This window comes from Rhagoletis pomonella, unplaced genomic scaffold (genome assembly GCF_013731165.1).
Source record: "Rhagoletis pomonella isolate Grant_MI unplaced genomic scaffold, Rhpom_1.0 Rhpom_scaffold_00007, whole genome shotgun sequence".
Lineage (NCBI taxonomy): Eukaryota > Metazoa > Arthropoda > Insecta > Diptera > Tephritidae > Rhagoletis > Rhagoletis pomonella.
This window is the reverse complement of record NW_023458561.1, coordinates 32905845-32932831: the sequence shown is the minus strand read 5'-3', so window position 1 is coordinate 32932831 and position 26987 is coordinate 32905845. Positions and strand designations below refer to the sequence as shown.

Genomic DNA, 26987 nt, shown 5'->3' with positions numbered 1-26987 from the left:
GTCTTCCTAGTCGCCAGGGAATACCGAGGGATCATACAGTGACCTTTCGTGGCGTTTTCTGCCTCTTGCTTCATCCTAGACATCGCTCCTGCTCCATCACTACAAATATCCGCTCCATTTTAAACCTTTTTTCTGTACAAATTTGTCGATAGCTTTAAAAATTTCGTCGCTAGTGGTGTAAGTCTCAAGTACTTCGCTCATCAAAAGTTCTTCTTCGATTTGCAATGCGAATGGGTACCTGACTAACACGAGAAGAATATTAAGCCCCACTACGTCGGTACTTTCGTCAAATTGCAAGCTAAAAAATTCACAAGTTTTCAAACTTTTTATAAGTTCCTTCCCGACTGCCTCTAAAATCGTGTTGATGCGCTTTTTCACAATATGATTGTTAAGTTCCAAAGAATAAGTTAAATATACACGTGCGTGAAGCTGCTGCGCTTGTTACGAAAACAGCCCAGCCAGCAAAAAATCCTAAAATGAATCCGAAAACTGGAAGAAAAGTGGATGAAACGCGGATTAGGTCTACAAAAGTACCGAAAACGGTTGTGAAAAGGTTACATTTTCGGCTATTTTTCTGAAAATTTTCTGATTCAATTTTTCGTTGACAAAACTTACTGGGGAACTACGCTTAAGAGCGAAATACACCACACAAGCGGCTTGACAAACCAAGCGAAATATCCCTTTGCTGCAAGCCATTTGTGTTGTGTGTGGGAAGTTTAAGGAATTTGCCCGCACTACTAGTATACCCTAGCCACTAGCGGGAACCCAGGGTGCCGCGGCACCCACTTTAGGAAAGCCTGGTATATAGCCTTTTCTTTAAATTAGCACGCATACAATTTTGTAAATAAAAAATACTTCATTTTATGTTTAAATAGCTATTTGTTTTGCACTAATTTACTTTTTGAGGCAAATTGTGCTTTAAAACTAGGAACATAAAGTGTCAGTTATTCCTTCATTTTCTAAAACCGTTATTCTTAAAAATAATTTATATTTGTTACGTATAACGGGTATTTCCCGGTTACATATAATTAAAACTAACTCGTGTGAAAAATGAGAAAAAACGGTGATATATTGAATTGAAATATTGAAAGATAATACATAGACTCTCCGACATCTAATTAAGAATATATAGAATCTATACTAATTATATAAAGAGAAGTCCCTTTTTTTGTAACAGGTAATCTGGCGAACGGCTGGTCCGATTTTCATGAAATTTTGTATATAAATAGAATTCAGCAACCACCATATTTTAGGCGAATAAAATTTACTTTTTTCCGGTAGGTAGACCAGTGACCGATCTATTTGAAAAAATCTTATTATGGTCCGACCGACCAATTGCTTTGTATGTTGCCAGCAGTGTTTGCCCTAAGTACTGCCGGCGAGCGACTTGAGGACCTTGTTACGGCTCTGTACTTTGTTGATAACTGTGGTTGTGTGCGTGGAGTAGAGCAGACTATCAAAGGTGAACCCTAAAATTTTCGGGTTGTTTACTGTCGGTATTGGTGTGCTGCCTAATTCTAGCCTGACCTCCTTCGCCCAGGTGGTGAGAGGGTCGCCGTTGATTTTGTTGGGGAGAGTGTTAGGCTTCTTGCAGTGAATAAGCGAGAAAGGCTGAGAAAGGCAGAGATCATCAATTCCATTCCCAGACGACATATCGAGCAGCCGTCGGCGTACGAGATCAGGGAAAACCACTCAGGTGGCTGGGGGAGCTTTGATATATAGAAGTTGAATAGTAAGGGGGAGAGGACATCACCTTGTGGTACCCCTTGATCATTCTTACTGACGACTATCGACCACTCATATAATTCGCCGACCATCGATTGAGTCCCTGTGGGAGTGAGGAGGCCTTCTAGCAAAGTTGTATGGCAGATATGCTGATGCTTCGTTGGGGTCAGGTGGTAGGTGAAGTATGCGAGTAGCAGGGCCTCTAGTGTCTTCGCGACCGGGGAAAGGAGCGTTTTCGGGCGATAAGAGTCTCTTTTGTTGGCGGTTTCCCCGGTTTTAGCAGTGGGACCACTCTCTTTCACACACTTTCAGCATCAGCATGCAGATTCCGTCGGGTCCAATGGCTTCGGAGGCCTCACTTCGCCGCTGGTGAAAACAAGTGGTGCACAATTTTTAGGCAGTTTGTGCAGCGCCCCTGTCACTCGATGCTTGGCCTTGACTATCGAAGGCTGTAGTGTGAATTGCCGACTAAAGTAGTTCGCGCATTTCTTCGGGACGGACGAAGCGCGACCTTGAAATGAGATTTCCACTCTGTCATCACGCTTCGTCGGGTTGGACAAGGACCTCACGGTTGACCATAGCTTACTCACACCAGAGGCGAAGTTACAGGCCTTCAAGTGCTCTTCCCACATTTTTCGCTTGTGCTGATTTACCAATTGCCGAATCTTCAAATTAAGGTCCTGCAAGCGAGGATCACCGGGATCGACCTGGCGTCAAGGTGGTCACGCTCATTTGCTAGTACAGCTGATTCAGCCGGGAAATTTAGCCAGGCTTGAGTGCCAAAGATCGTTGTGCGCGTAGAAGTCACCTACTACCATTCGGTTTTCACCTCTGAGTAGCGCACCTATGTCAGTCTGATATCCTGCCGAGCAGCAGGTGACAGGGGGTATATACACGTTAAATATTTCGAGCTCGACATCGCCTGAGTTGCTGTACAACTATCAATATGCCATACCGACCCATAAAGACTGCTATCTCTTCAATCTTGCTCTGGAGACCGTTGCAGTTCAGTTGTAAGAGTTTCGTATGCCTTGCGAGGCTGGTCGCGATACGGGAGGTGAAGAACGTGTGGGGTCTACCTTGGGCCGGTTGCTGTTGCTGCCTTGCGGTGGGTGGCTGCAGTGGGTGCGATGTTGTTTGTGCCGGCAGTGCTTTACAGCAGTGGGTGCTGTAGTTCGTTGTCCACTCGCGTGTGGGGCGTAGGCCGGAGCATAGACGGAAGTGGCACCAGCCAAGGTATGTATTGCATTTGACTGATGTCACGTTCCGGTATACTCTGTTCTGGCAAACGGAACAGATGGTTTGGACACCCAGGAGCTGCTGGCTGGCTCGCACACGCGAGTTGGAGCGGCCGGTAGATTGTTGTGAGGATTGAGCGGTTGCGGAGGTTTGCTGTTGCTCAGAGGAGCTTCGCGAGCGGGCAGCCGAGGAGGCTGGTGGTGCTATTTGGCTTAAGCAACAGGGGCCACAAAGCGTGTGGTCCACCCCTGGTGAGACCTAAGACCAGAACAGGTTGTTAGGAGACTCCATCCGTTGCTTGAGTTGCACCTAACCGAAATGGAGTTCGGATGGAGTTGATTCTGGCAAACGCAGCAGAAGTATGTTTCTGGTCCAGGGTTGGGCTCAACACTCGTCCGGAGAAGAAGAATGCGGAGCAATCCTGCTGCAAGGTATTGCTCCATGGACGTAAAATGATTGAAGGGTATCGCCGATCTAAACGGGGTTAGGTCGCCGAACAGCCCTTGGTCGGGTAAAACCCGAGTCATTAGGCACGTAGAGCTGGCTGTCGTGGGAATGCTTCATTTTCGTTTTCATCTTCGTATTCGTTTTTAATATATATGTAGATGTATGCAACTCCGTGGTATTAATTGCAAGTTCGAATACATATGTAACTTTCCAAACTTTCTCTTTTGACACCTCTGAAATACTTAGTATGTATATATTTTCAGTATCGCTTGGTGGAACAGTCTTTTCAAGCGATGCATATGTTACACATCGCTGACTTTCGAGTGAAAAGCCGCCCTGCTGTGGAACCTCGTGCTAAATGAATTCCTGCTCCGCACATCGAAAGCCGCTACGGTCGTTGCTTATGCGGATGACTAAGTTATTCTGGTCGTGGGAAATTCCTCTCCACGGGCAGAAAGAAACGGTCTAGGAGTTAATCCAACTAAAACCGAACTTTTTCTCTTCACCAAGCGATATAAAATAGACAAATTCCGAACTTCCGAAATTCCGTCCCTCAATAGAGCAAATCTTGAATTGTCAAGAGAAGCAAAGTTTTTGGAGGTTATTCTCGACTTTAAGCTTTCTTGGAAAAGGCACACCGAAGAGCGGAGAAAGAAGGCGCACAATGTTCTGTACTCCACATATAACAATAATACTAGATTGGCGCTTACACATATGTTAGTTTTGGCCGAGCTTCTCCTCCGATTTGTGGCGTGCGCCTTGATGTTGTCACACAAAGAGGAGGGACCTACAGTTTTACGCCGACTCGAACGGCGATTGTATTATTATGAGCTGTTTTTCATAGCAGAAATAAACTCGCGAGGTTTTCCATTGTCCCCTGCGATTTCTGTCATCACAAGTTGAGAGAGAGGGCAACTACCAACAGTAGGTGGGAAAGTCTGTACACCTGCAGGGTATCACGAAGAATAAGGAGTCTATTAAAGCTTTCAAAGCCAAACGTTAGGCTTCTCACAGGAATACGAACGGGACATTGGACCATTGGCCACATGGCCGCCAGGCTCGAGGCCCCGCATAACGATTTCTGTAGAAGCTGCACGGATGAGGAAAAAAATATTGTTTAGATCCAATTGCTATGCAGATACACAACATTTAGTGTTATTGTCTATAATCTTTTATTTAATTAAATTGTAATTTTAAAGTTTGTTTGAATTTCTTAAAGCTTTTGTAATTCAGAATTTGAAGACGGTAAATAAATTATGTAATTATGTGAATTATGCATTTTTTTTTTAAATACCAGACTTGTCCTCAATCAAAACATAAAATTTTTTTTTGTTATTTATCTTTTCATCGTAAGTTTAAATTGATCTTAAATGTCAAGTTTTACCTAATTAATAAAACAAATATATGTATATTTTTATTTAATTTCTACTTGAAATTAATGAAATTTTCTTTTAATATGCTGAGCGCTCGGAGAACTTTAGCTTTTTTGCCCAAAAATGCCCATTTAAATTATCAAAAAAAAAATAAAAATAAATAAATACCAAATTTTACCAACCTTTACGTTTTATGTTTCTATGTTTTTTAGCTCTAAAAAATATCGCCCAGTGAAAAAATGCTAAAAAACATACAGAAATTTTTATATTTAATAAGTAATACAACAAAGAAATTTTTCTCCGTGCATTACCACCAACAGATTCTCATTTTTGGGTAACATAACTAATACATCTCATTTTAGACTATTCTCTTTTTGGCTAGCACTGATTTAAGGGAATGGCACCTTTTTGGCTCTTTTATTTTCTATTTGCCATATTTTGGCAGCCTTGGTCAGCATCAGTGCAAAGCGCATTTATTTTAAAAATTCTAAAATTTTGCGATATCTTGTAAACTGTTATATATGTATTTCGCAATATCTGACTTAATATTAGGATTTAATAGCAAATTTCACATGGTTAAATGTTACAGATCAAAATTACTTTCATCTGGTGTTATCTAGCGACAAGACGGGATCTAATTAATTTTTAATGTGGTATAGGTTTACCCCACTTTAACTAAAGCAAAGGCACAACGCATACTGCACATAGGATTAGGATATTTCTCTGTAGAAAACCCACGAGGCGTGATGCATTTTTAGTGTTTGCTTTGAACGCCACGTATTCGTTACGTTACTTACCTTATAATCTGTACTATAGGAGGATAGGGCTTATCATCGTTTAAACGCAATATAAATCGTTTTAAAACATCATTTTCAGGGCTATTCACATTTGGCAAACCGTACACATAGTCAGGTAATTCTGCAGTCGACTTAACGCCTAATGAAGTAAATTGCGAATTAGTATAATAGCCAAATAAGCAGAAAAAGAGATATTCAATTACATACCAAATGCGCCTTCCAATACATTCACGGGCACATTTAGACCCACATAAATCATTATAAGATTACCACAGTCAAGTAAGAATATTGAACGCGAATCCAAGCTGTGTAAAGAAAAGCAGACAGTTTAACTCATTACAATTATGAGGTAGCTATGCACTAGCAGTAAGTACACTTACAATTCGGCTGAGAGTTGCAGGCGTGGCACATCCGGCAAATCATCTTCTTCTTCATCTTCTGCAGCATTCGCATTTGAATTTTGATTTGCATTTGGATAAAACAATGCATCAATTAGATAAAACTCTGGATAAAGAAATTTCATCAATTGATCCAATGGCAATGTTTTCATGCAGTCCATTGCGTATACGCGATCATCTAAGCGAGTGCTTGTGCCTACACGGAAAGCCGGCTGTATGGATAGAAATACACCACTAATTAAAGAAAATCGTTTGTTGGCTTGCCCTTTACTTACATGCTTCAATAACGCCGATATATATAGCGGCATCAATGCTAAGCTCCGTGGCGCAATCAATTGACCAGTTTGTCCGGATGGTAGATTTTGTGCAATTTTAAATGCATTGAAAATATCTACAGTTGCATTGATGAACGCTTCACGAGCATCGGCGACATTCGATGATAGTGACCGATCAACAGCCATTTTCGAAAGCAAACCAATTATAGCTTCTGTATCGGCAGCGTGCATGACTTCGGGCAGTGAGGCAGTCACGGGTAGGCACATTGTATGGACACGTATACGACGTTCGCCCTCGCTATTTGTGTACAACAGCGCTGCTTGGAAGCAAACCGTTTTCGCCTCGCTCAAGGATTCTTCGTATGAAATCTATAAAATACTCAAGTTAATAAAAAAGGAAAAACAGATAATAATAACCAACTTACTTGCATGCCATAGCCCGCATCGGGATTCACATTTGGCAGCGAAAGCAAATCAGTCGAGCGTACGAAGAAATTGCCATGGAATGTGTGCACCTGCAGACCGCGCGTACAACGAATGCGCATGACTGCCTCAAAACCGATTTTACGTACCAGATAGCGCTTGAAGCATTGCTTGAATGAGTCCACCAATTGCGGCTTTGTTTTCTGATAGAGTGGGAAGTGATGAACACAACCGCCACTATGTTTGCTAATGCCAGCTGAAAATGTGAGAAAAAACGCTTATTTAAATTTATTCGAAAACGCAAATCTTCGAAACCGCTTAAATGATTTCAATGAAATTTTATGAAATGTATACTGCTGGCTCCAACTTGAAAGATAGGATACTTTTGTATATGCAGGAGTCGAAATATTTGTAAAAAGCAAAATCCTTAAAATAAAATGCTACATTTTTTCGCATAGACTAACACGTATTGTTTGTATGTTTATGAGTTAAAAGGCAACTGATTTATACTTTTACGGTCCATATATACTTAAGATCAAAAGATAACTATTGTTCACAATACGTTGATCTTGAAATCTAGTCATGAAATCAAAATTATTACTCACATATCGTTGCCATATCACTGTACTGCTGATTCATCAAAAATAAATCCACAGCTATTTGGTAACCAGAACATTCTAAAGCATAACGCTTATAGAAATCTGTTGCTGGATTTAAATGAGCTACATCTTTGGCCGAGCGATTGTTGGGATCTTCCCGCGGCTCCAGCGAGCCAGATCCCATGTTGGGAAGGCACGTTTGGAAAACAGTTACACGACCACCTGATGCTTGCTATTTTATAAAATATATATAAGACATTATCCTCTCTTCCTATTTGCCTTCACATGTACTGACCATTAATTTGTAAGCAACCTGCAAAGCAGCGCCAAGCGCCGAACCCGGATCATGTGTATCGGCAAAACGCTTTGGCAGTTGAGTTAGTAAGTCCTTTACCAGCTCTTTACACTCCTTTAAATTCACCAACAGATTGTCAGGTCGTGGTAAGAATGGATCTTAAGAAAACAAAAAAATATATATATATAACAAAAACTCGTTTAAGTCAGAATATGACTAACCGTCAATATCGAGTAAAGTTAGTTCGTGTGGCTGGTTGTAGCCTTCTGCCAAGCTGTAGAAATGCACGTGACTGTTGTAAGCAATAAAACCAATCTGTGTACGTGCATCACCTGGCATATCATCTAAATGTTTACTCAGTGTTGTGCAAACATTCTCAAGGTACCCACTCTGCTGGGCAATGATGGAAACATCGAAAAGGAACAAATATATGGCAGGTTGGGGAGGTCGTAACTGTAAGGAAAGATGATAAGAAAAAGATGAATATATTTTATTCTTCTCTATCACTACAACTGTTTATCAGTTCGGGCTGAGAAAATATTAATTTTCTTTGACCTACCATATATTCCGAGGGCGCAATAAATTCAATGGTACTCGAACGCACCTCTGGACGACGTGTGACATCACCATAAGTTTTCGTTGCTGGGTCATATTGAAAATCATCGGGCACTGTGGCAAACCAATATTAATTAAGAAACTAGGTAGTTGGATTGCACGCGGTACTTACATTCGTTGACCCGATAGCAAAGATTGCACTTCCACATTTTACTATCGACAAAATACACAAAAGGATTTATGTATGTGCGACACAACCGGCAACGTACAATATTAGGGCATTGAATGACTGGTAAACTCTGGAAAATTTTAAAAAAGGTTTAATTTTTTATGATGTATGTATGTGTGTAGGGCTAAAAGTAGAACATGACTCATATAAAAATAAATTAATATTTTTATAACCGATAATAGCCGGGTGTCTAAACTACCGGAGAGACCCAGTTTTACATCTGCGGAATGTTACAACTTGTTCAACCTTTACAACAACAACCCAGTAGACAATTTCAGGAGTTAAAAGCCCTTCCGAAAGGCCTTCCTGAGAGTCAAGGGGCCTTCCAGTCTACATTGTTTTTTTCCTTTCTTCTTTTGCGTTGAAGGGCTTCTTCTTTCGTTACCCATGGAGGGCCTTCCAGAAGACCTTTTATAGGGCGTACTTCAGAAGGCCTTTTGGAGGAGTTCCTTTAAAGTTGCTTCTTTAATTAATAAAAATCATACATCTTTGAAGTATTTGCTTAAGGTTTATATCAAATATGTGTTATTGTAACTTAAAATGTTTATTAAAATTCATTTGTAATGCTGAATAATGTAAATTTATGCATTCGCGGAAATAGTAATTGGATAGGCCCTTGTAGAAGGCATGCAAGGAAGCACTTTTTTCAGCCCTTCTAGGTAGGCCTCTTATAATGGCTTTATTTAAGAAGGCCTACCTAAATTAGCCTCTGGGAACTTCAGCAACACTCATCGTTGATAAGAAATTGTTTAAATCCACCACAAAACATTGAGACTAGTTATAATTCCTAATTTTTGTTATCAAAAATAATCCCTATTCAACAATTTTATCCTTTTTGAAATTATATGTACATATGTATATTTCTTCGTTCATCTACGCTCGATCTTACCAACGCTAAGTTAAAATAACAAATCATAAATTCATATATATATATATATATATGTATATATGTATGTACATATTTCTACTTACATTAATATCACGGAATGGATGTATTAAAATGCCCAATGGTAAACGGGACTTTTGTAGCAGCGAATTACTTTCTGGTATTTTCGCGATGGTGCAACGCATAATGCTGTCAAAGATATTTGTAAATTCAAATAAGTTTATTCTACACTTTTCATTCTAACTTGAACTCACGTTGGCATACTTACTTGGAACTACAATTAATAGATTCGTGGAATTGATTATTGAGTACAATACGAGGCGGCGACAAAGTGGCTGGTGACAAAATATGACGATTTTGCATCAAATCAATGGTATCCTGACCCCAAAGTCGACTGAAACCCGCCTGTGTAACGCTCATTTGCTGATTGTATGCACCGCCACTGGGTGGAGGAAAATTTTGTTGCTGAGGGAATTGCTGCGTCTGCACTGGCGGAGGTTGCTGCATATAAGGCGGCTGTGATTGGTATTGCAGTGGTGCAGCATTCGGTAGACCATTGAAAAGACCTGGCTGTGGTTGTTGCTGATATGCCTGCGCATATGGTTGCTGTTGTGGTTGTAGCTGCTGTGGCTGATGTTGAGAAGGTGGCAGCATTGGTGGCGGTCCTGTTGGATACATAGGTTTGCGTTGCGATGCTGTCTGCTCTTGTGTATTGTTGTTTAATTGATTTTGCTGTTGTTGAGCGGTGGCTGCAGAACTGGTACCAGGCAACGGTGGTTGCGATGTAGGCCCAACCAAACCAGGTCTGTAATTTTCATTCGAAAACATGGACGCTTGAGGCGGCATTTGTTGCACACCTGGTGATGCATTTGTCACAATTGGATGTGAACGTGATGTGCCGAACATGCTCGCATTGCTTGCGGGTGGCGCATTAGTAAGAGATTGCGTGGGCGCCGTTTGACTGAGGGACGTGCTCGCTGTAGGCGGTTGCAATAGCTTGCTGCCGGCATAAAGCGCGGATGTGTGCGACGGCGGCGGAACGCTTGCTTGGGATGCTGTCGGCTGTCCGGGTAAAGAAGTAGCCGTATTTATGGCGTTCGTACGGAAATTTGTCTAATAGTGAGAAATTTAAAGCATTTCCTTTGTCAAAGAAAGTGTTTTAACTCACCTGATAGTTGTTGGGAAACTGCTGTTGATGTTGGTTTGTAGCCAAAGGCGGTTGCCCCTGATGCGTGAACGTGTTGGAAACATTTGGCGCTGTCGTACCATTGGTGCGATTAATACTCAAATTCTGCATGCTTCCTGACAAGCCAGGCGCGCTTCCAGTGGATGCAAATTGCGGATTGCTTGGCGTCACACTACTACTACTAGACGCAAAGTTCATCGGTGGCTTTGCTGCATATCCGCCATGCTGCGATTGTTGTGCCTGTTGCTGTTGTTGCGCTAATGATGGCGAAGCTGTGCGCGAAGAGTTCGTGCTTAGATTTCCGCTACCACCGCCGCCATTGGTCAAGGGCATACCTCCTGGTGTGCCGTTCAAACCAGGTGGCCGCAAATGTGGCGGCAAATTGCTAGTTGGCGCTGATGTTGTTGCACTGTTTGGAGGCCGCGCTGGTCCATTAGTTGGCTGAAGCGCTGAACTAGATGCTGGCGGCAAAAATTTACTCATATTACTTTGGAGTGCTGGAGCAGGCTGCGGCAACTGCTGCTGCTGTTGTTGTTTGTGTTGAAGTATATTTTGCTGTTGGCCCATTGGAATAGGCGGTGGTGGTGTACCGGCGCCACCTGGTGCCTGCGATAGCTGTTGTGTTGCTGGTAAGCCATTCACCAAGTTCGACTGTCCCATAGGCGGAGGACCGTAATTCGTATTCGCATAACCAGACATTTTCAACTTAATTCAATTCATAGAAATGAAGAAACCTGTAAAATAGAACAGTGGAGAATTTTTAGTAGGGTTATAAACAACAAATGATTATTTAAAGGTGCTTGTAATAAAATATAAAGTGCAAAATTTAAAGATGGTTCATTTTAATTTATTGCGATATTTAATTAACTTGACAATATCATTCCTAAGGTCATGTATGTTGCAAGCAAATGGTTGCATTACTTTGTACAAACTACCATTAATTATCTGCACTTCAAATGCCCTTGCGGCAGTTCACGTAGGGCTTGTTCGAGCTGCAATCACAACCGCAGTGTTGCGCGAATTATTAAAGTATCACGTTCTTGGTGGATTTCTAGCAACGTATTATCAGTTGGGCAGTTGCAACAGTGTTGCAAATTTTCATCAATACGGCAGTAATGCCGCTTTTATAACGTGCCTCGAACAGGCCAGTAATTTTGGTGATAGCTTATGGAGTAGTAAATTCGTAGTTTTAAACAAGGTTGAACAATTACTGTCGTGTTTTATTTGTTCTACATTTTACATATATATATATACAAATATTTTTAAAATATTTCAAACTTTATATACAATGACGGCCAGTTGAATAGCGCCCCCTTTTGATCCTCTGTATTGGCGGTTTTGCTCGAGTTTTTTTAATATTCACGAATTTTTTATAAAAATATAGGAATTCTATAACAAAAACCATGTAAATCCAATGTTCACTATTTATGTAAAATAACTCAACAAATTTCAAAAAAAAATTTGACTTTCGTTACCCATTAAACTTTTTTTTTACAAAAAAAGGTATATAAATTCACGCGATTTTTAAGAAACTTAAAACTTGCACCATGGTGTACTAAAATTGAAGGGGTATTAAACTGAGTACTCAATAACATATATTCTCGAATTTGTTTAAAAATTTAAAATTTTTTATGAAAATTGGTTGAATTATAAGTTTGGTAAGTTTGAAAATCGAATTTATACGGTTTTTGTTATAGAAAATGCTATATTTTTTTTTTAAAAGATTAATAATAATAATAGATTGGCGTTTACACAATATATTAGTGTTTGGCCGAACTTCTCCGATTTGTGGCGTGCGACTTGATATCGTCACACAAAGGCGAGGAGAAGCTGTTTTTCATAGCAGAAATACACTCGGAGGTTTGCCATTGCCTGCCGAGGGCCGACCGCTATAAGAAAACACTTTTTTTTTTGGTTTTTATTTTTTGATGATGGCCCTGCAGAATGCTGGTAAAATTAATTATTATTAACAAAACAAACGTAAAACTGTCAATACTGACTATCCCAAAGTGGGGCTATTCAAGTGGCCGGAACTGTATCAGCGTTTATCTCACTAAGTGCTCTCTTTAAAACTTATTGTGATAAGACTTATCTTACAGACAGGCATTGGAAAAAGCGGAGCACAAAGCATAAAAAAGAATATGTCGTTGATGAAATGTAGAAAGGCCCTGACTGGTATTTTTCCGTAATGCAGTTTTTTTATATCTTATACTAAAACGCATCTTCCTTAAAAATTTGTGGGCCGTAACTTAAAACCAAATGACTTTATGACCAACTACCCTCTATTGGGTCCAATTATTTCTTCTATTTTTAACGTCCGTAACCAACTCTAAGAGCGTGTTTTTTATTTTATATTTATTTCAGTCCCACAAAAATTCTATGCCCATAAAAATTTTATATTTTGAGCATTTACAACTTTATTTATAAGTCAATTTTCTTCGTTGATAGCTTGATGTTTTTTCTAAAAGAGAGGGCTTTAACACAAAAAAATGAGTTTCCAATCTTGAATGGGGTAATTGCTTATATTAAGTACTAGCAAACTAAAGTGAAAAGCAAAGCTCAAAGAATAAACCTTGCTGGTCATCCCTCTTAACTGCAGTGCAGCTTTTGATACAAATGGGCTATCGTTCATTAAAATAGCGAAGTTCAACCAACAACAATGAACGATTGAAAACTACGAAATATTTTTTCGTCGTATCTAACTTGCCCTCATTCACTTTACCAGTCAGCCGAAAGCCTCTGCTGCTAGCGCTGTGGTTTATGGTTTATATAATAATTTTTATTGTTATGCAAGCCTTTTATAAATAAATAAATAAAAAAATTTAATTTAAGTGATTATTGGCCTTGACCTTAACCCAGAAATAGCTCGCACAAAAATATACCCGCTAACTTGCATGTCAAGACGAGTTATGCATATACATTTTAAGATACATACTTACATATGTACATATTAGGGATGTTGCGAATGTCGAATTTTAGACATCCGCGGATGCGAATGCGGATGTCAAGTATTTTTAAGAAACAATTAGGTAAGTAAATTAAGTTAGGTAACTAAAAAAAGGAAAGAGTTAATAATTTTTAATAATGTTTATTTTTATTTAGTACTTGAATTTAAAAATTGGAATATTATATGTAATAAAAAGTAATGAGAATTGTACCGGTGCTGAAAATGTCGGATGTATCCTCCTGACTTTCATATTCACTTGAAGAATCTAGCATAATGGCGATATCGTTGTTGAAACAGCGCTTACAAGCCAAACCAGATGACTCAGGTTTCTCTAAAGCTTTTTTAAAAGAATTCTTTATTCTCATTCCTTTGGCTGTTTCAGAATTTGAGGAGCCTGTAACGTCATCAGGGGTTTTTTTTTTTATTTAGTTTTTGTAATTACTTTCCTCTGCGACTGAAAAATGTGTGCTTATAGCGAGCTAAATAGGTGGATATGGAAAATAAATTATTATTTTCCAGGAATGAAAATTTTGAGCGAAATTCTGTTTTCAAAATCGTGGCTGCCAGCCGAATCGGATCAGAATATTGTTACTTTTTTTTTAACACCCCGTTTTTATAAGCATTTGAATCTCAGATAGTTATGTAATTCTTATCTAATTAAAGGTCAGACCTATAGCTTTTTAATTATTTGAGCATCGATTCTCTTTATAGCCAAACGTCGATCATGTCTGCTGGAAATCCCTATTGAAGGATCTTACTCTTTGACTTTTATTAGCAAAGAAGGGACAGTTTTACCACAGATGTTTTTAGCCAAGGATCTAATGTACATATATATGTATATCCCTATGAAAAAATATTACCCGACAAGTAAACAAAATTACTGTTTTTAAAATTTTTGCTAAAAATAAATTCCCCAAAGAGCCCCAATTGAAATTATTGAAACGAATATATCGTCACCTGAAATGCAAAAAGACGTAACGAACATCAGCGTTGAAATGCAAAAAAACAATACTAATAAAAAATTCAAAATTCAGTTTTTGATTTATATGATGGATTTTTATCATTTTATGAAATAAAATTAAAATATTAATCACGACTTTTTCCATTTCATAAACAATGTTGTTACGTCTTTTTACATTTCAGGTGACGATATGTAACATCAAAAGCAAATCACGAAAATTTGGTTATGAATTACAGTGCACACTTTCTTCTTTTATAACTTAATAGTTTTTTTTTAAGATTGGTCCAAAAAAATCATAATAAAGAAGGAAACAATTGCAGGTATTTAAAGAACAGAAAAAAAATAAAAAATATTATTAAAGGACTATGTTCTTTTTGACGTACGTCAAAGGTCAAGTAGAAGTGGGAACTTTTATGACTGCCCATTAATAGCTCGGTTATAAAGCTTAAAAAATAATATATTTAAAGTTTTGTTAAAGAAATGCCCCCACGACCAAAGCCAAAAAACATTGGCTACAAATACAAAAACAATTTTGTTTGCCAAATATACGTTTTATCGGTGCACTTGCACAACATTCGCATTCGCAAAAACTCCGCATTGATTATTGCGAATGCGAAAGCAAATGTTAAAAGTAATGCGGAAGCTCCGCGGTTGCGAACGCGAATATTCGCAACAACCCTGGTACATATGCATGAATCATACATTCCATAGTATATACATTATAATTATTTTTGTTATCTATGCCAAATTTTAATAATATGTTTATATGTGGATACACTTAAAAATTCTGCCGTCGCTATTTCGCATTATGGTATGTATTATGTATAGAGGCAAAAATTCGAGAAGCATCGCAGCATTCATATCTGCTTGATTAAAAAAAAATATTAAATGAAAAATTCATGACGTATTGATGATGATTGTATATGTATGCTTTAAGATGTATATTAACAAATTATATCAAGAGTGGCGGGTGAGTTAAAGATATATTTTTCTTCACTCGTTGCCCGTTCCCCAAAATTGTAACCATACGTATATATATATATATATATACACTTAGGTCTCTTTTCGCATAAAAAAAAAATTCGCATAAAAAAGTTCTTTACTTTCATACAAAAACAGGGGATGCGTTCCAGCATTTTCAAAAACCGCATAAATTCAGATACTCCATTTAAAATTTTTTAAAAAACTGTGAAGAACCAGTGGGGCATTATTGAGCAAAAAAAAACTATTTATTTCTTCACTTCAACACTTATTATTCCATGTAAAACCGAACATCAATGAAATAAATAAAATTTTATCTGTATTTTAACCAAAAAATAAATAAATAAAAATACCACAATAAATACATGAATTATGTAAGATTACATAAAAAAAATTTTAGAAAAAAGGTTTTTTCTTAACAGCGGTCGCCCCTCGGCAGGCAATGGCAAACCTCCGAGTGTATTTCTGCCATGAAAAACAGCTTCTCGTAAAAATACAATCGCCGTTCGGAGTCGGCGTAAAACTGTAGGTCCCTCCCCTTTGTATGACAACATCAAGGCGCACATCACAAATTGGAGGAGAAGCTCGGCCAAACACTAACATATGTGTAAGCGCCAATTTATTATTATTATTATTATGTAAGAATACAAAGACAAATTATTTATCAGAAGCATTGGCTTTTACACACTGAAAAAAGTAATAAAAACTCTCAAAACAGCAAAATCGCTACTGCGAAATAATGGTTTGAAAAACCGCATAAATTCAAATCCGCATAAAAAGAGCGGAAGCACAGTGCTTCCCTTCCATATAAAATGTGGGCAAAAATAGAATTGTGGACGGATTCTTAGTAAAATTGAGGACATTAAATTCAAAAATGCAATTTGTTTTTGGATAACTTTCATACCTTCACTGTAAATGCGGTTTGAGGTCTATTTTCAAAAGTGAGGTGTCAAATGACAGGGCTTGCCTTGTAGACGTTTTATTTTTTTGGAAAGGGTTGCCACCTGTTAAAATTTTTATTAAAATTATTTAATAAGTTAAATGAATTAGAAATTGCAATATGGGTCTCAATTGAAATGGTTTTGAAAATGCTTCATTTCTAAACGACACGTAGAAGGGTTGCCACATGTTTATGCAATCAAATTCACTTTAATTAAGAGAATAAGGTAACAGAAATAGGTATATCAATATGGATTTCAGACAAAACATGTGGCTACCCTCTTCGTAATATCTGCAAGCTAAAACCTTCTTAAACCTCTTTCGTCTGACTCCCATATGGTGATACCTATCTATTTCAATTCCTATAATTCAAATGGAATTTAATTTTTTAAACAGGTGGTAACCCTCTACATGTAGTTAAGAAATAAACCCTTTTCATACAGATTTCTATTGATACCCATCTATTAATAATTCATTTAACGCATTAAAAAATTTGAATTGAATTTTTTTACAGATGGCAACTATTGTCTACAGGAGGTAATCCTGGATATGTCGCCACAACACATAGTCATAGAACAAACCACCAAGAAATCCTTCGTTAATTTCTTGAGGGAGGGCACTGCAAAAGGCAAGGTGGAGCAGACTGGGAGAGGAAATCAAAAACAAGATTCCTATCTCCCAGCTCAATAGAGATGACATGGTAACGACAAGAACCTTCGAGAAAAAGTTTAGAACCGAACTAGGCAGCATGGAAACCTGGAACGAGACAATTTTAGATAGCCCCTTTCGGCCCCACATCCAAAGGTGGTTCACAGATGGCTCAAAAACTAACGAAGGTATAGGGCAGGAATACATGGCCCCACAGCCAGTATATCCATTCCCCTGGGGAACTATCCCAGTATATTTCAGGCGGAGATTTTTGCCATCGATATTTGTGCGGAAGTAATTCTGCGGAGGCAATCAAGAAGACAGCACATTGTCATCTGTAGCGACAGTCAGGCTGCACTTAGGCCGTATCGTAGTAAGAAATTTATTCACGGTTGGTATGGGAATGTAACGAGACTAAACGCCCTGGAGGAATTCAACACAGTACCGCTAATGTGGGTCCCGAGCAACAAAGGCGTACAGGTCAACGAGAAGACTGAAAGGCTCGCTAGAGAAGCAGCAGCCACTCGACCCATAGGGCTAGAACCCTTCCTTGCAGTTGGTCCTCACAATATCAGGGAAGACTTAAGAGTAGAAGCACAAAACCAAAGTAGAACACATCGGAAGAACACGTCTGGAATAAGGCAGGTGAAAGAACTTCTAGGAAGTTATAATCCCAGAAGAGCCAGAGAAGTAATTAGACTCAACAATACTAATTTGAGATTTATTACAGGACTGCTAACTGGCCACTGCAGGCTGCGGGCCCATATGCATACCCTAGGCAGACGATTCCTACCGCTACTGCGGCAGGGAAACAGAAACCCCGCGGCATATCCTCTTAGAATGTGACGCGGTGTCGAGAAGAAGGCAAACACACCTGGGAAAGCTGTGGCCGGAGGCTTCAGACAATCACTCTCTACAGCCCCCGAAACTGCTTGGTTTTATCAGAGTACTAGGGCTGGACGAGGTGTTGTGATGAGCTCTGAGGGCACAATAGACCTAAGGTCACAGTGCACATCCTATAATAAATCTAGATGGAGAATCATATGAATCATATCAAAAATACCGAACTCGAGTCAAAGCTGCTATTGGAGAGCGAGCTCACCAGGAAATTTGGCAATGCTTTGAGAAAATCGCCATCGGTTCTGATGCTGATTCCAGTTTTTGTAGTGATGTGGATAGCTAAACGATGGGGAAAAGGAGAAATATTTACAGCTACCCCTTATACCCAATACTTTAATTTGGGCGAAGAATAGTCGCTAAATATTTCCAAATTTCTTTACTCTGGCAATGAAATATATCTGCGAACCATGCAACGGATACCCGGCATATTTCTAGAAATATGAATTTATTTTTGTTAGATAATGAGCCTTAATTTTATAACAAAAATAATCTTATATTTAAATACGCAATCATATTTTCTATACACCCCTTTTATGGCTAAACTATACCTCTAATGTGTAAACATTTACATATCATTAGAAAGGTATTTTGATGCTGATGTGCAGGCAATTTTTCAAATTTCAAATTGGTTTTACATAAAGAGAAAAAATCAATTCTAAAGTGATACCAATACCAATGCCGCACACGTACATGGTTCGGGCGGAAGTGCCTCCTAAATGTATGCTTTAATATTGATACTGAATTACAGAAACGTGCTTAGCAGCAGTCTAGGAATTGTCGGGATGGCGTTGTTATAAACCCGGGATCCCGGGATTCAGATAATCATTACTTTTCAACAACTTGAATCGAAAAAATCGCTTCTAAATTGTTTGAGAAGCTCCACCCACCATGAAATACATTAAATAAAAGAGTTTGAAACCTACTTTTTTATTTACAGTGGGGTTTTTATTTTTTCTCTCTGACCGCAGGATTTATTTTGAAGGGCTTTGTAATTTCAAAGATATGATTAATTCCAAAAATTATTAAAAAATTCAATGCATTGTAGAATAAAAATGTGGGTAACAAATGCAATAGGAAATTTTTTTGAATTTAAAAAATTTTAATTTTTAATTTTAATTTTTCATTTTTTTCAAAATCAAAATATTGCGAAATTTCAAGGATAAAATTTCAAAATGACATTTTCAATATTTACCAGCCCTTCTGCACTAGAAACTTAAATCTGTTTAAATTCTACAGGATTTCCTCGCTAATTGTATACCCATACTTCTTCTCTAAGCACATTTCTCTGAATTTTTAAAATCATTTTTGAATTACTGACGTCAGAGTGAAAAAGTAAAAACGCAATTTTACTATATTTGGCCCAAGGTTTCGCGAATATATCCAAATTGTTTAAAATTTACTATCGCTCAGTGTTATGTATATGTATAATGAGCTAGACATTTATAAAAAAAATATTAATTATTAAATAAAAAAAGGAAATACCCAATACTGGTCAAGAAAAGGAGTTTCTATTACTGCCATCAGTGCAAATTACAAATCCCGAAAATCCCGGGAATACTTGTCAAGAATCCCGGGATTTTCGAGGCCTTAATAAGTCCGGAGTACCGGGATCCTGGGATTAAAATTCCTAATGTACATCAATAGTTTAGACTCAAAAAAGGAAGAAGGTAAAGTTGAGTATGTAGAAGGGGATAAATGCAGAAATTAAAATAAAAGTAAAGAAAAATTAATATGGAGACAAAGAGGAAGGAAAATTTAAATACCTAACCTAATAATAATGGTGGCGGGTAAATATGTAAATGAAGAAAAGAATGGAAATATAGATCAGGATAAAGTAAAAAATAAAGATGAAGAAGAAGATGAAGATAAAGACGAAGGCGAGGATGAAGACGAAGATGATGAAAATGAAGATTAAGACGAAGATGATGAAAATGAAGATTAAGACGAAGATGATGATGAAGATGAAGATGAAGATGAAGATGAAGATGAAGATGAAGATGAAGATGCAGATGAAGATGGAGATGACGATGAAGATGTAAATGAAGATGAAGATGAAGATGAAGATGCAAATGAAGATAAATATTAATATAAACATAAAAAACGATAGAGAGGAAGAAAGTGATAGGGATTAAAAAAGAAAAATGTGCGGTGTTATGTTATGGTGTGTTATGATACATCTGTACCTTATGTTATTTAATCTTATTCTATGTTATGTTAGGTTATGCTCTGAAATATTATGTTATACTTTGAAATATAATGTTATGCTAAGTACTAAGTTACCACTTTACCCAATCCAACTAATGTTATATCACATCAACTCAACTCACATAAACTCCCCTTAATTTTAGTGGTTGAATTTCAACCACTGTGCGAACAATAGTAAATATTAAATAAACTAAAGAAAAATAGGAAAAACTTGTTAAAATGTCTTGTCTCTATTATTTTGTCACCACTGTGACGGCAAGGAATAATTTTAAATAACTGAAAGATACAGAATGTATGTATGTATGTGTACACATTTCAACCCGCTTAATTGTCTTTGCCCGCATGCACTGTCGAGATAAGTGACCTAGTTTAGTATGTCTGCAACTCTACAACAAGGAAAACGGTTGAACAACTTTTTGGTTTATGGGGTCACTCCCATTCAACCATATACATTATATGCCAAACGAATGTATACCAAAATAAATGTATACATATAGATCAGAGAATGGCAAGCAAGCTGTTTGTGTGACTTTAAGCCTACTCACCAGGGTTCGGATTTGCCTCATTTTAGCCCCTCGCTCGCTCGTTAGTTTGCTCTGAGCTAGCGCAACTCTCGAGCAACAAGCGAGACTGTTTGCAAACGAGCACTCGTTAAGTACGAGCGCACGCGCTGAGCAGCCAGCGAGCGAGTAAGCAAACGAGGGCAGCGCAAGAGTAGAGCGGCAAGCAAACGAGGGCCTCATTAGCTCTGCCCTCGCGAGGGCGTCGTTGCGAGCGAGGCACTCATTTGCAGCAGCAGACGAGCGAGGCAAATGAGGCGAGTAAACGAGCGAGGCAAATGAGGCAAGCAGATTAGACAGGCAAACGCGTTGTTTGGTCGGAAAAAATGTATGGGATCAAAATTGCAGCAATTTCGAGTAAAGGATTGTATGCACGCATGCAGATATGTATATACATACATATGTATATACATATATGTATGTATATATTTATGTATATATTCTCATGCACAGAAGAATAGATTTGTGCTATTTTGACCAGTTTTATCTACTAGGTAGGCACATATGTGCATACATATCTATGTAGGTATAATGTTTTTAATGTTCAATAATTTCTTATAAAATTTCAACTTATACACTTAGGTCTTTTTTTATGCGGATTTGAATTTATGCGGTTTTTCATTCCCTTTTTTCGCTGTAGCGATTTTGCTTTTTTGAGAGCATTTAGAACTTTTTTTCAATATGTAAGGGGCAATGCTTCTGATAAATAATTTGTCTTTGTATTCTTACATACAAGTAATTACTAAGTAATTTGACTAAGTAACTATGTTACATATGTATAAATGGGAATATAATATTTATAAAAATCATAATTTTGTCTTTCATTTCATAAATGAGTAGGATATTAGCATTTTCAAAAAAAATATTCCTGGTTTAGCCCCTATACATATGTATGCATGTAGGATAATACAAACTACTATTTGATAATTAAGGCTGGTCCACATAGAACTTTCGCGTTGACTTTGTAGTTGGCGTTGGTTTGACAGAACGCAAAAGTATGTGTTCTACAATGAAGCTTGGCAGAGGCTACTTTGGCCACTAAATTAACATATTAACGAGAGATAAATTAATATTTCATATCAATAATTGCATGAAAAATTATATTTCTTACCTTCATTTGATTAAAAGGAAAAAACATTTGATTAAATTTTATTTATTTGCAACAGCTGGCGACCGACGCAGCGATCTTTCTGCTTTGTGTTGGCCTTATGGTCTGATTATGCATACTACGCATAACTTCACACAACCATTTGTACCAGTGCAGCCAAACTTCTTGTGCCTCGCCTCATTGCTGCTACGAGTACGAGCTGCGAGCGCCTCGTTGTATGCGAGGCATTGAGTAGGAGTTTGCTCGCTCGCTCGCTCGAACTCCGAGTTTTTTCCCACCCTGCTACTCACATTAAAAACGGGGGATGAATGAACACCAGCGTAAAGCGTGCAGTGCTTGCAAATACATTCAGCACAAGTGAAGGATCATTATAACAGTGTTTAGAGTTATTTGAAATATAGACATTTGAAAAATAATACGGTTTCTAATTTTCGAATTAAGCAAAAGGCCGGATATATTTTCTCAACAGAAACACTTATGGCTCGATTGCGGATAGAAAAGCAACCACTGTTCGGTTGCCAGCTGGCAACGCAACTGGAAAGAAAATTTGTATTACGAATGGCAACTATCGTTAGTTGCTGTAGAGTTATCGATAATCGCGATTTGACAGTTCGACAACCAGCAAGTGGGTGTAAACAAGCTGTGCGAGTAAAATTAAATTATTAAAATAAAGATTTTTAAAGAAAAGACAGCAATAAAGCTAAGTTCATCACAATTATTTGTTTACGAGGAAGAGAAGTGCATATACGCGGCCTCAATCAGGCGACTTTTAAAGGATAATTCCAATCCTCTAGAGCTACCGTAGGCACTGTAAGAAAAAGTTAATGCTTTCAAGGTTTTTCTTTTATCGTTTTGTGTTCATTTTAAAACATATTGAGGACTTTCAAAAGAAGCTGTAGCATAACTGGTTAATAAACAGATGAACCACTTCATTCAACTTCAATACCTCCGCTCATAAAAGCTTGCGCACCTCTTCGATTTTTCGCAGAAGGAAGTGCCACAGCAATGACTTCAATTTGGAAAACTTGGTGTGTCGGTTGTTTTAAGAGGTGCTTCAGTTGATAAAGGAAAAAATTTGCAATCAATGTTCGCTTTTGTTTCGCCAAAAAGAGCGTACTCAACAGGAACCAAAATTTCAAGTTATTGTTTTGTTATTTTCACCATATTCTTTAAAAGCAAACAGCATTGCAAGATGTTAATATCGTTCAAATTATTAAAAAGTAAAATATATGACAAACTGTTCAATTTTCGCTCCTAAATACGCTCCAAAAACCTTCCCAGCAACCAGAAAAATGTAGTTGCCTGTATACACACTTTGTAGCAACTGCAGTTGTCAGTTGAAAATTGCCAGTTGCCATCTGTAAAATTGTTTGGCAACTTTCTTCACTGAAGTTTTGCATCACATCGATATTGCCGCTCTTTTATTCTCATTCGTTATTTTCTATTAAAAAGAATCAAATTATTCCAAATATCGCCTGAAGCGACAAGAAAACGACTCATTCAGGTAATAAGAAAACGACTCGCCTAGGCGAGTTGCCTTCGGCGGACGTTTTAGAGCGACTGGTGATTAGAAGTCGATACGATGGCAATATTACCAGTAATACATTTGTTTCCAAAGGCGACACGATTTCTTATTGCCGGCAACAAAAATTTTTTGGTGGGTTTTCTCTTTTTACTTGTAAAATAAACATTTCTATAATCAATGTATTTTTTTAATAATTTTTCGGTTTTTGCCTTTTTTTTGCGATTTCTAATGCCTTTTCCTGCCTATTTCGCTATTTTGTTTTTATAGGTTTTTAGGTCCTAAAAATCCGTTCCGTGGTTATGTCGTATATTTCTTGGCATTGCGGAAGTGGGAGGCACCCGCATATGCAGCTCGCACGATTGAGTGAAATAGAGATTGCGTCCATTGCGGTACCGCTAATCCGCTCTTTGTGACTTTGACAGAATCAGCTGTGTGCGTGACGTCATCTTGGTGCAATTATTGATTGAGGAAAACCAAATAACGATTTAACTGGGTACAGTCGAATCGCAAAATGGCTCCTCGGCCATGAGCATCGTACAGTTCCATAAGTGAAGTAACTCTTCTTCTTACCGTTTTTTCTAGCAGGCTGTAGGTGTGTTTTTGGTTAGTGCATTGGTGTTTTTGGTTCAGTGTGTTAGTGTATTTTGAATAAATTGTAATAGAAATAAAAGAAATTGTAATAGAAATGACAGAAATTGTAAAAGATAAAAGCACATGCCAAAAACAGGTGATCTCAGCTGTAGGAATTTTTTGGCAATCAGCTGATAGTATTTTTACTTATGAAACTGTTAGTCTGTTCCTTTGAACTTCGGACTAAAACCTGTGGAACTGTCAAACTACAATTTTACTCACTCAAATGAGAGTAAAAGGAGAACAGATGCAGAAGTGCATAGGAACGCAAAAAGCACTATTTCCTGTAAAAACGTCAGTCGGTTTGTTTACATGTCATTTGTACAACACTGATTTAGCTGAAATATCACTAAATAATTATAAAAATCTATACATATTAAAATATTTCGTTGTTTACTTCCATTTTTTTACAAATATAAGGTACTTTGCTTTCACCGCTGTTAGTTTTTGCTTGCACATGCAAATCAGCTGATCGTTTGACACTTTTCATGAACTTACAGGAAAAGAAACTCCGGACTAAATCCTGTAACTTCTGACTAGGAACAGTTGCTCAGTTACTCTCTCAAATGTGTTCCCACTTACAGGTTTTATGTCAATAGGAACGACTTCCTGTAAGTTCTGACTAAATCCTGTAAACCGGACTGCTATTGGAACAGACTATGTATGATGGCCATGTGGATCGAGTAATCGTAATTCACAAAAGAAAATAAAAGCGTTAGTGATTTAACACAAAATTTACATTGAAATGATTATAAAAAATGAAGGCGTTTCATTAAAATAACATTTTAAGTTTGAATAAACTGAAGATAAAAAGAAATGAAAAAAGATTGAAATTTTATGAAAATGTTAAATGCGTACCGTTGAAACGGTACTATCGTATGAATAAATTAACTTTGAAATTAAAAATTCTTTAACATAACTGTTCCAAGAAATTTATAATAATAATTTAAAATAATAATATATTAAATATATAAATTTTATCTAAAATTGTGTAAAATTACATTTTAACAAATATAATCTGACGAATAATTAAAAATTATTTAATTTGGACAAATAACCTGGCGATGCGAGGACTTATAAGTCTAAGAGTAAAGTTTCCTGCCATTTAAACACATACAGATTTGTATTATGGAACAATTTTCGAGAACGAAAAATGAAACAACCAAAAAGAAGATAAAAATTTAATACAATCTGATAGTACATAATTAATAATTATTAAAATTGAGCAACAAGCTGGTTACTTGTGGACCGTAAGGTCTCCAACCAACAAATCGCACACCGTCTTCAAAAGAGTCACAACTCCAAATTTGGCATTTTTGAGATTATGCGCTAAAAAAGCTTTTGTTTACCTTTCAGCAAAAGCTGGAGCCAATTTTTGTTATAATTGGTTTAAAAAAACCTAAGGTAATGTCACCCTTGCCCATATGATTATCATGTGCTAAGAAATAGTTTTTCGCATTTTCTGACAAACGTCTTGTTTTGAGTTATTACTCATTTGAAGACGGTGTGCCAAATCACTATTTACTTTTCAACGACGATATAACAACTCATAAAAAATAAAGAATTGAAGACGTAAGCACAGCAGAGACTTTTGCACGTGGTTCTGGCCCTCAGCGGTATTACCATACGTTTATTAGTGAAGTAACGTGGAAAATACCTGAATATTACTCATACCAGTTGGAATATAACATACTAAGAGGAATAACCTGACAATGGGGACTAATGAGTCCCTATTAATTTTTTAGTTCCAAAAAAATTGGGTACAGTTTAGTTCTTTGCCCAATGATTTCGGGCTATTGTGTCCGAATGGGTGACCCGATCCAAAAAAATTTGTATCCAAGGGTTTACACTTTATTGTAAAACCTAATTTTTTAATTTGCGGTCACTAATTTATTAATAAATTCGGTCTGAAAAATGCACTTTTTTGTGAATTTTGGAGTAAGTTCTACGCAAATATACTGTGGATGGCGTAGCGGAGTTATGTTCAGCACAAAAATACTGTTTATCCGGTGTATATTTCGTGTGTCAGAATGCCAATTTTAGACCATTTTCCAATGGTTCCCTAGGGGTATTTGGAAGGTTTCGAGGGATCAAATGTGACTTTTTACAAAGTGTAAACTGTGCTCTTTATAGCCCACTATCCCAAAAACAGCGGTCAAATAACTAAACATTTCCATTTTAAGTATTTGTGCGTTAATATTTTTGCGATTCTATCATTCTTGTGTAGCTATTTGCTGTGTGGTTAGTGTAGAGGAGTCGCGATATGACGTACTGGCAAGGATGACGTACTGGGCACGTTTTGACAGCTTCTTTTGTTTGCTATTTGCTTTCATTTACTTCCCTTTTGTTGATCCACTGAACAAAGCATTGGCGAACGAATGGGCAAATATGTTCGCGAAGATGCACCAGCAAAATTTGCAAAATCGCCAACACGAAGCCCACGAATGTAGACAGTTTTTACATGTTCCCATGCTCCTGTTGTGTTGGGCCCCAATTGTGACGACAGCAGCAGACAAAAAAAAGATGGCATCGTACTACCTATCGCCCTTATGAAACCATATTTTATTGAAATGTATACATAACCAATTGTACACTACTTTTTTATTAAGCATGAAGTTGCAAATTAGACTTTGGTCCTAGGGTCGCTGTTCGCTGCAATAGTACACAATTAGCCCATTTGGGCGTAGCGTTCAGTTGCATTAATTAAGCCAAATACTAAAACCATTAACATTGCATTTCAAACCATTTTTCCAAACTACTTTCGTGCGTAAATCAAATCATTTTACAGGTTTTTCAAATCCCACAAACTTTATTAAAATTCGCACATTTCGTCACCATGAATTTCAAGCAATTTTCCTCGATTTCTCGAGACATTTGCACTTACACTTTTCTTCGCTGCTTTTGTTCGGCGAAATTTTTATCACCACCTCGAGAGGCACTGGTGACCAAATTGGAAATTTTTGCACACGCACACACACAAGTTAATTATAACTATTTGAACAAATTAACCGTGTAAACGCTAGTCTTCAACGCACTATGATGTAGATATTTGGAGTTTTGCAAAATTAATTCGAAACAATTAATTTGCTGGCACCACAAATTCAGCCCGACAAATTTTCATTGAACTGCGAAAACGAAAGAGAATGGAAAAAGGAA

General features: G+C 37.5%; 1 protein-coding gene across 2 annotated transcripts in view; it reads right to left on the bottom strand.

Moving 5' to 3' along the window:
- The window catches only part of LOC118742650 (protein transport protein Sec24A), a 34014-nt gene extending 7027 nt beyond the window's left edge, over positions 1–26987 (bottom strand). The window contains exons 1-14 of one of the 2 annotated variants that reach the window (XM_036474873.1): positions 26716–26987; positions 10410–11161; positions 9510–10354; positions 9328–9430; positions 8299–8425; positions 8131–8240; positions 7793–8024; positions 7572–7729; positions 7283–7508; positions 6680–6933; positions 6255–6623; positions 5962–6191; positions 5789–5886; positions 5582–5720 (exon numbers count right to left, since the gene is read on the bottom strand). In XM_036474873.1, coding sequence (XP_036330766.1) covers positions 5582–5720; positions 5789–5886; positions 5962–6191; positions 6255–6623; positions 6680–6933; positions 7283–7508; positions 7572–7729; positions 7793–8024; positions 8131–8240; positions 8299–8425; positions 9328–9430; positions 9510–10354; positions 10410–11126 — 3608 coding nt within the window. In that variant the 5' untranslated portion in view covers positions 11127–11161; positions 26716–26987. Of the gene's footprint in view, positions 1–5581; positions 5721–5788; positions 5887–5961; positions 6192–6254; positions 6624–6679; positions 6934–7282; positions 7509–7571; positions 7730–7792; positions 8025–8130; positions 8241–8298; positions 8426–9327; positions 9431–9509; positions 10355–10409; positions 11162–26715 lie in introns of those variants that run through there. The other variant, XM_036474874.1, reaches the window with a different exon arrangement.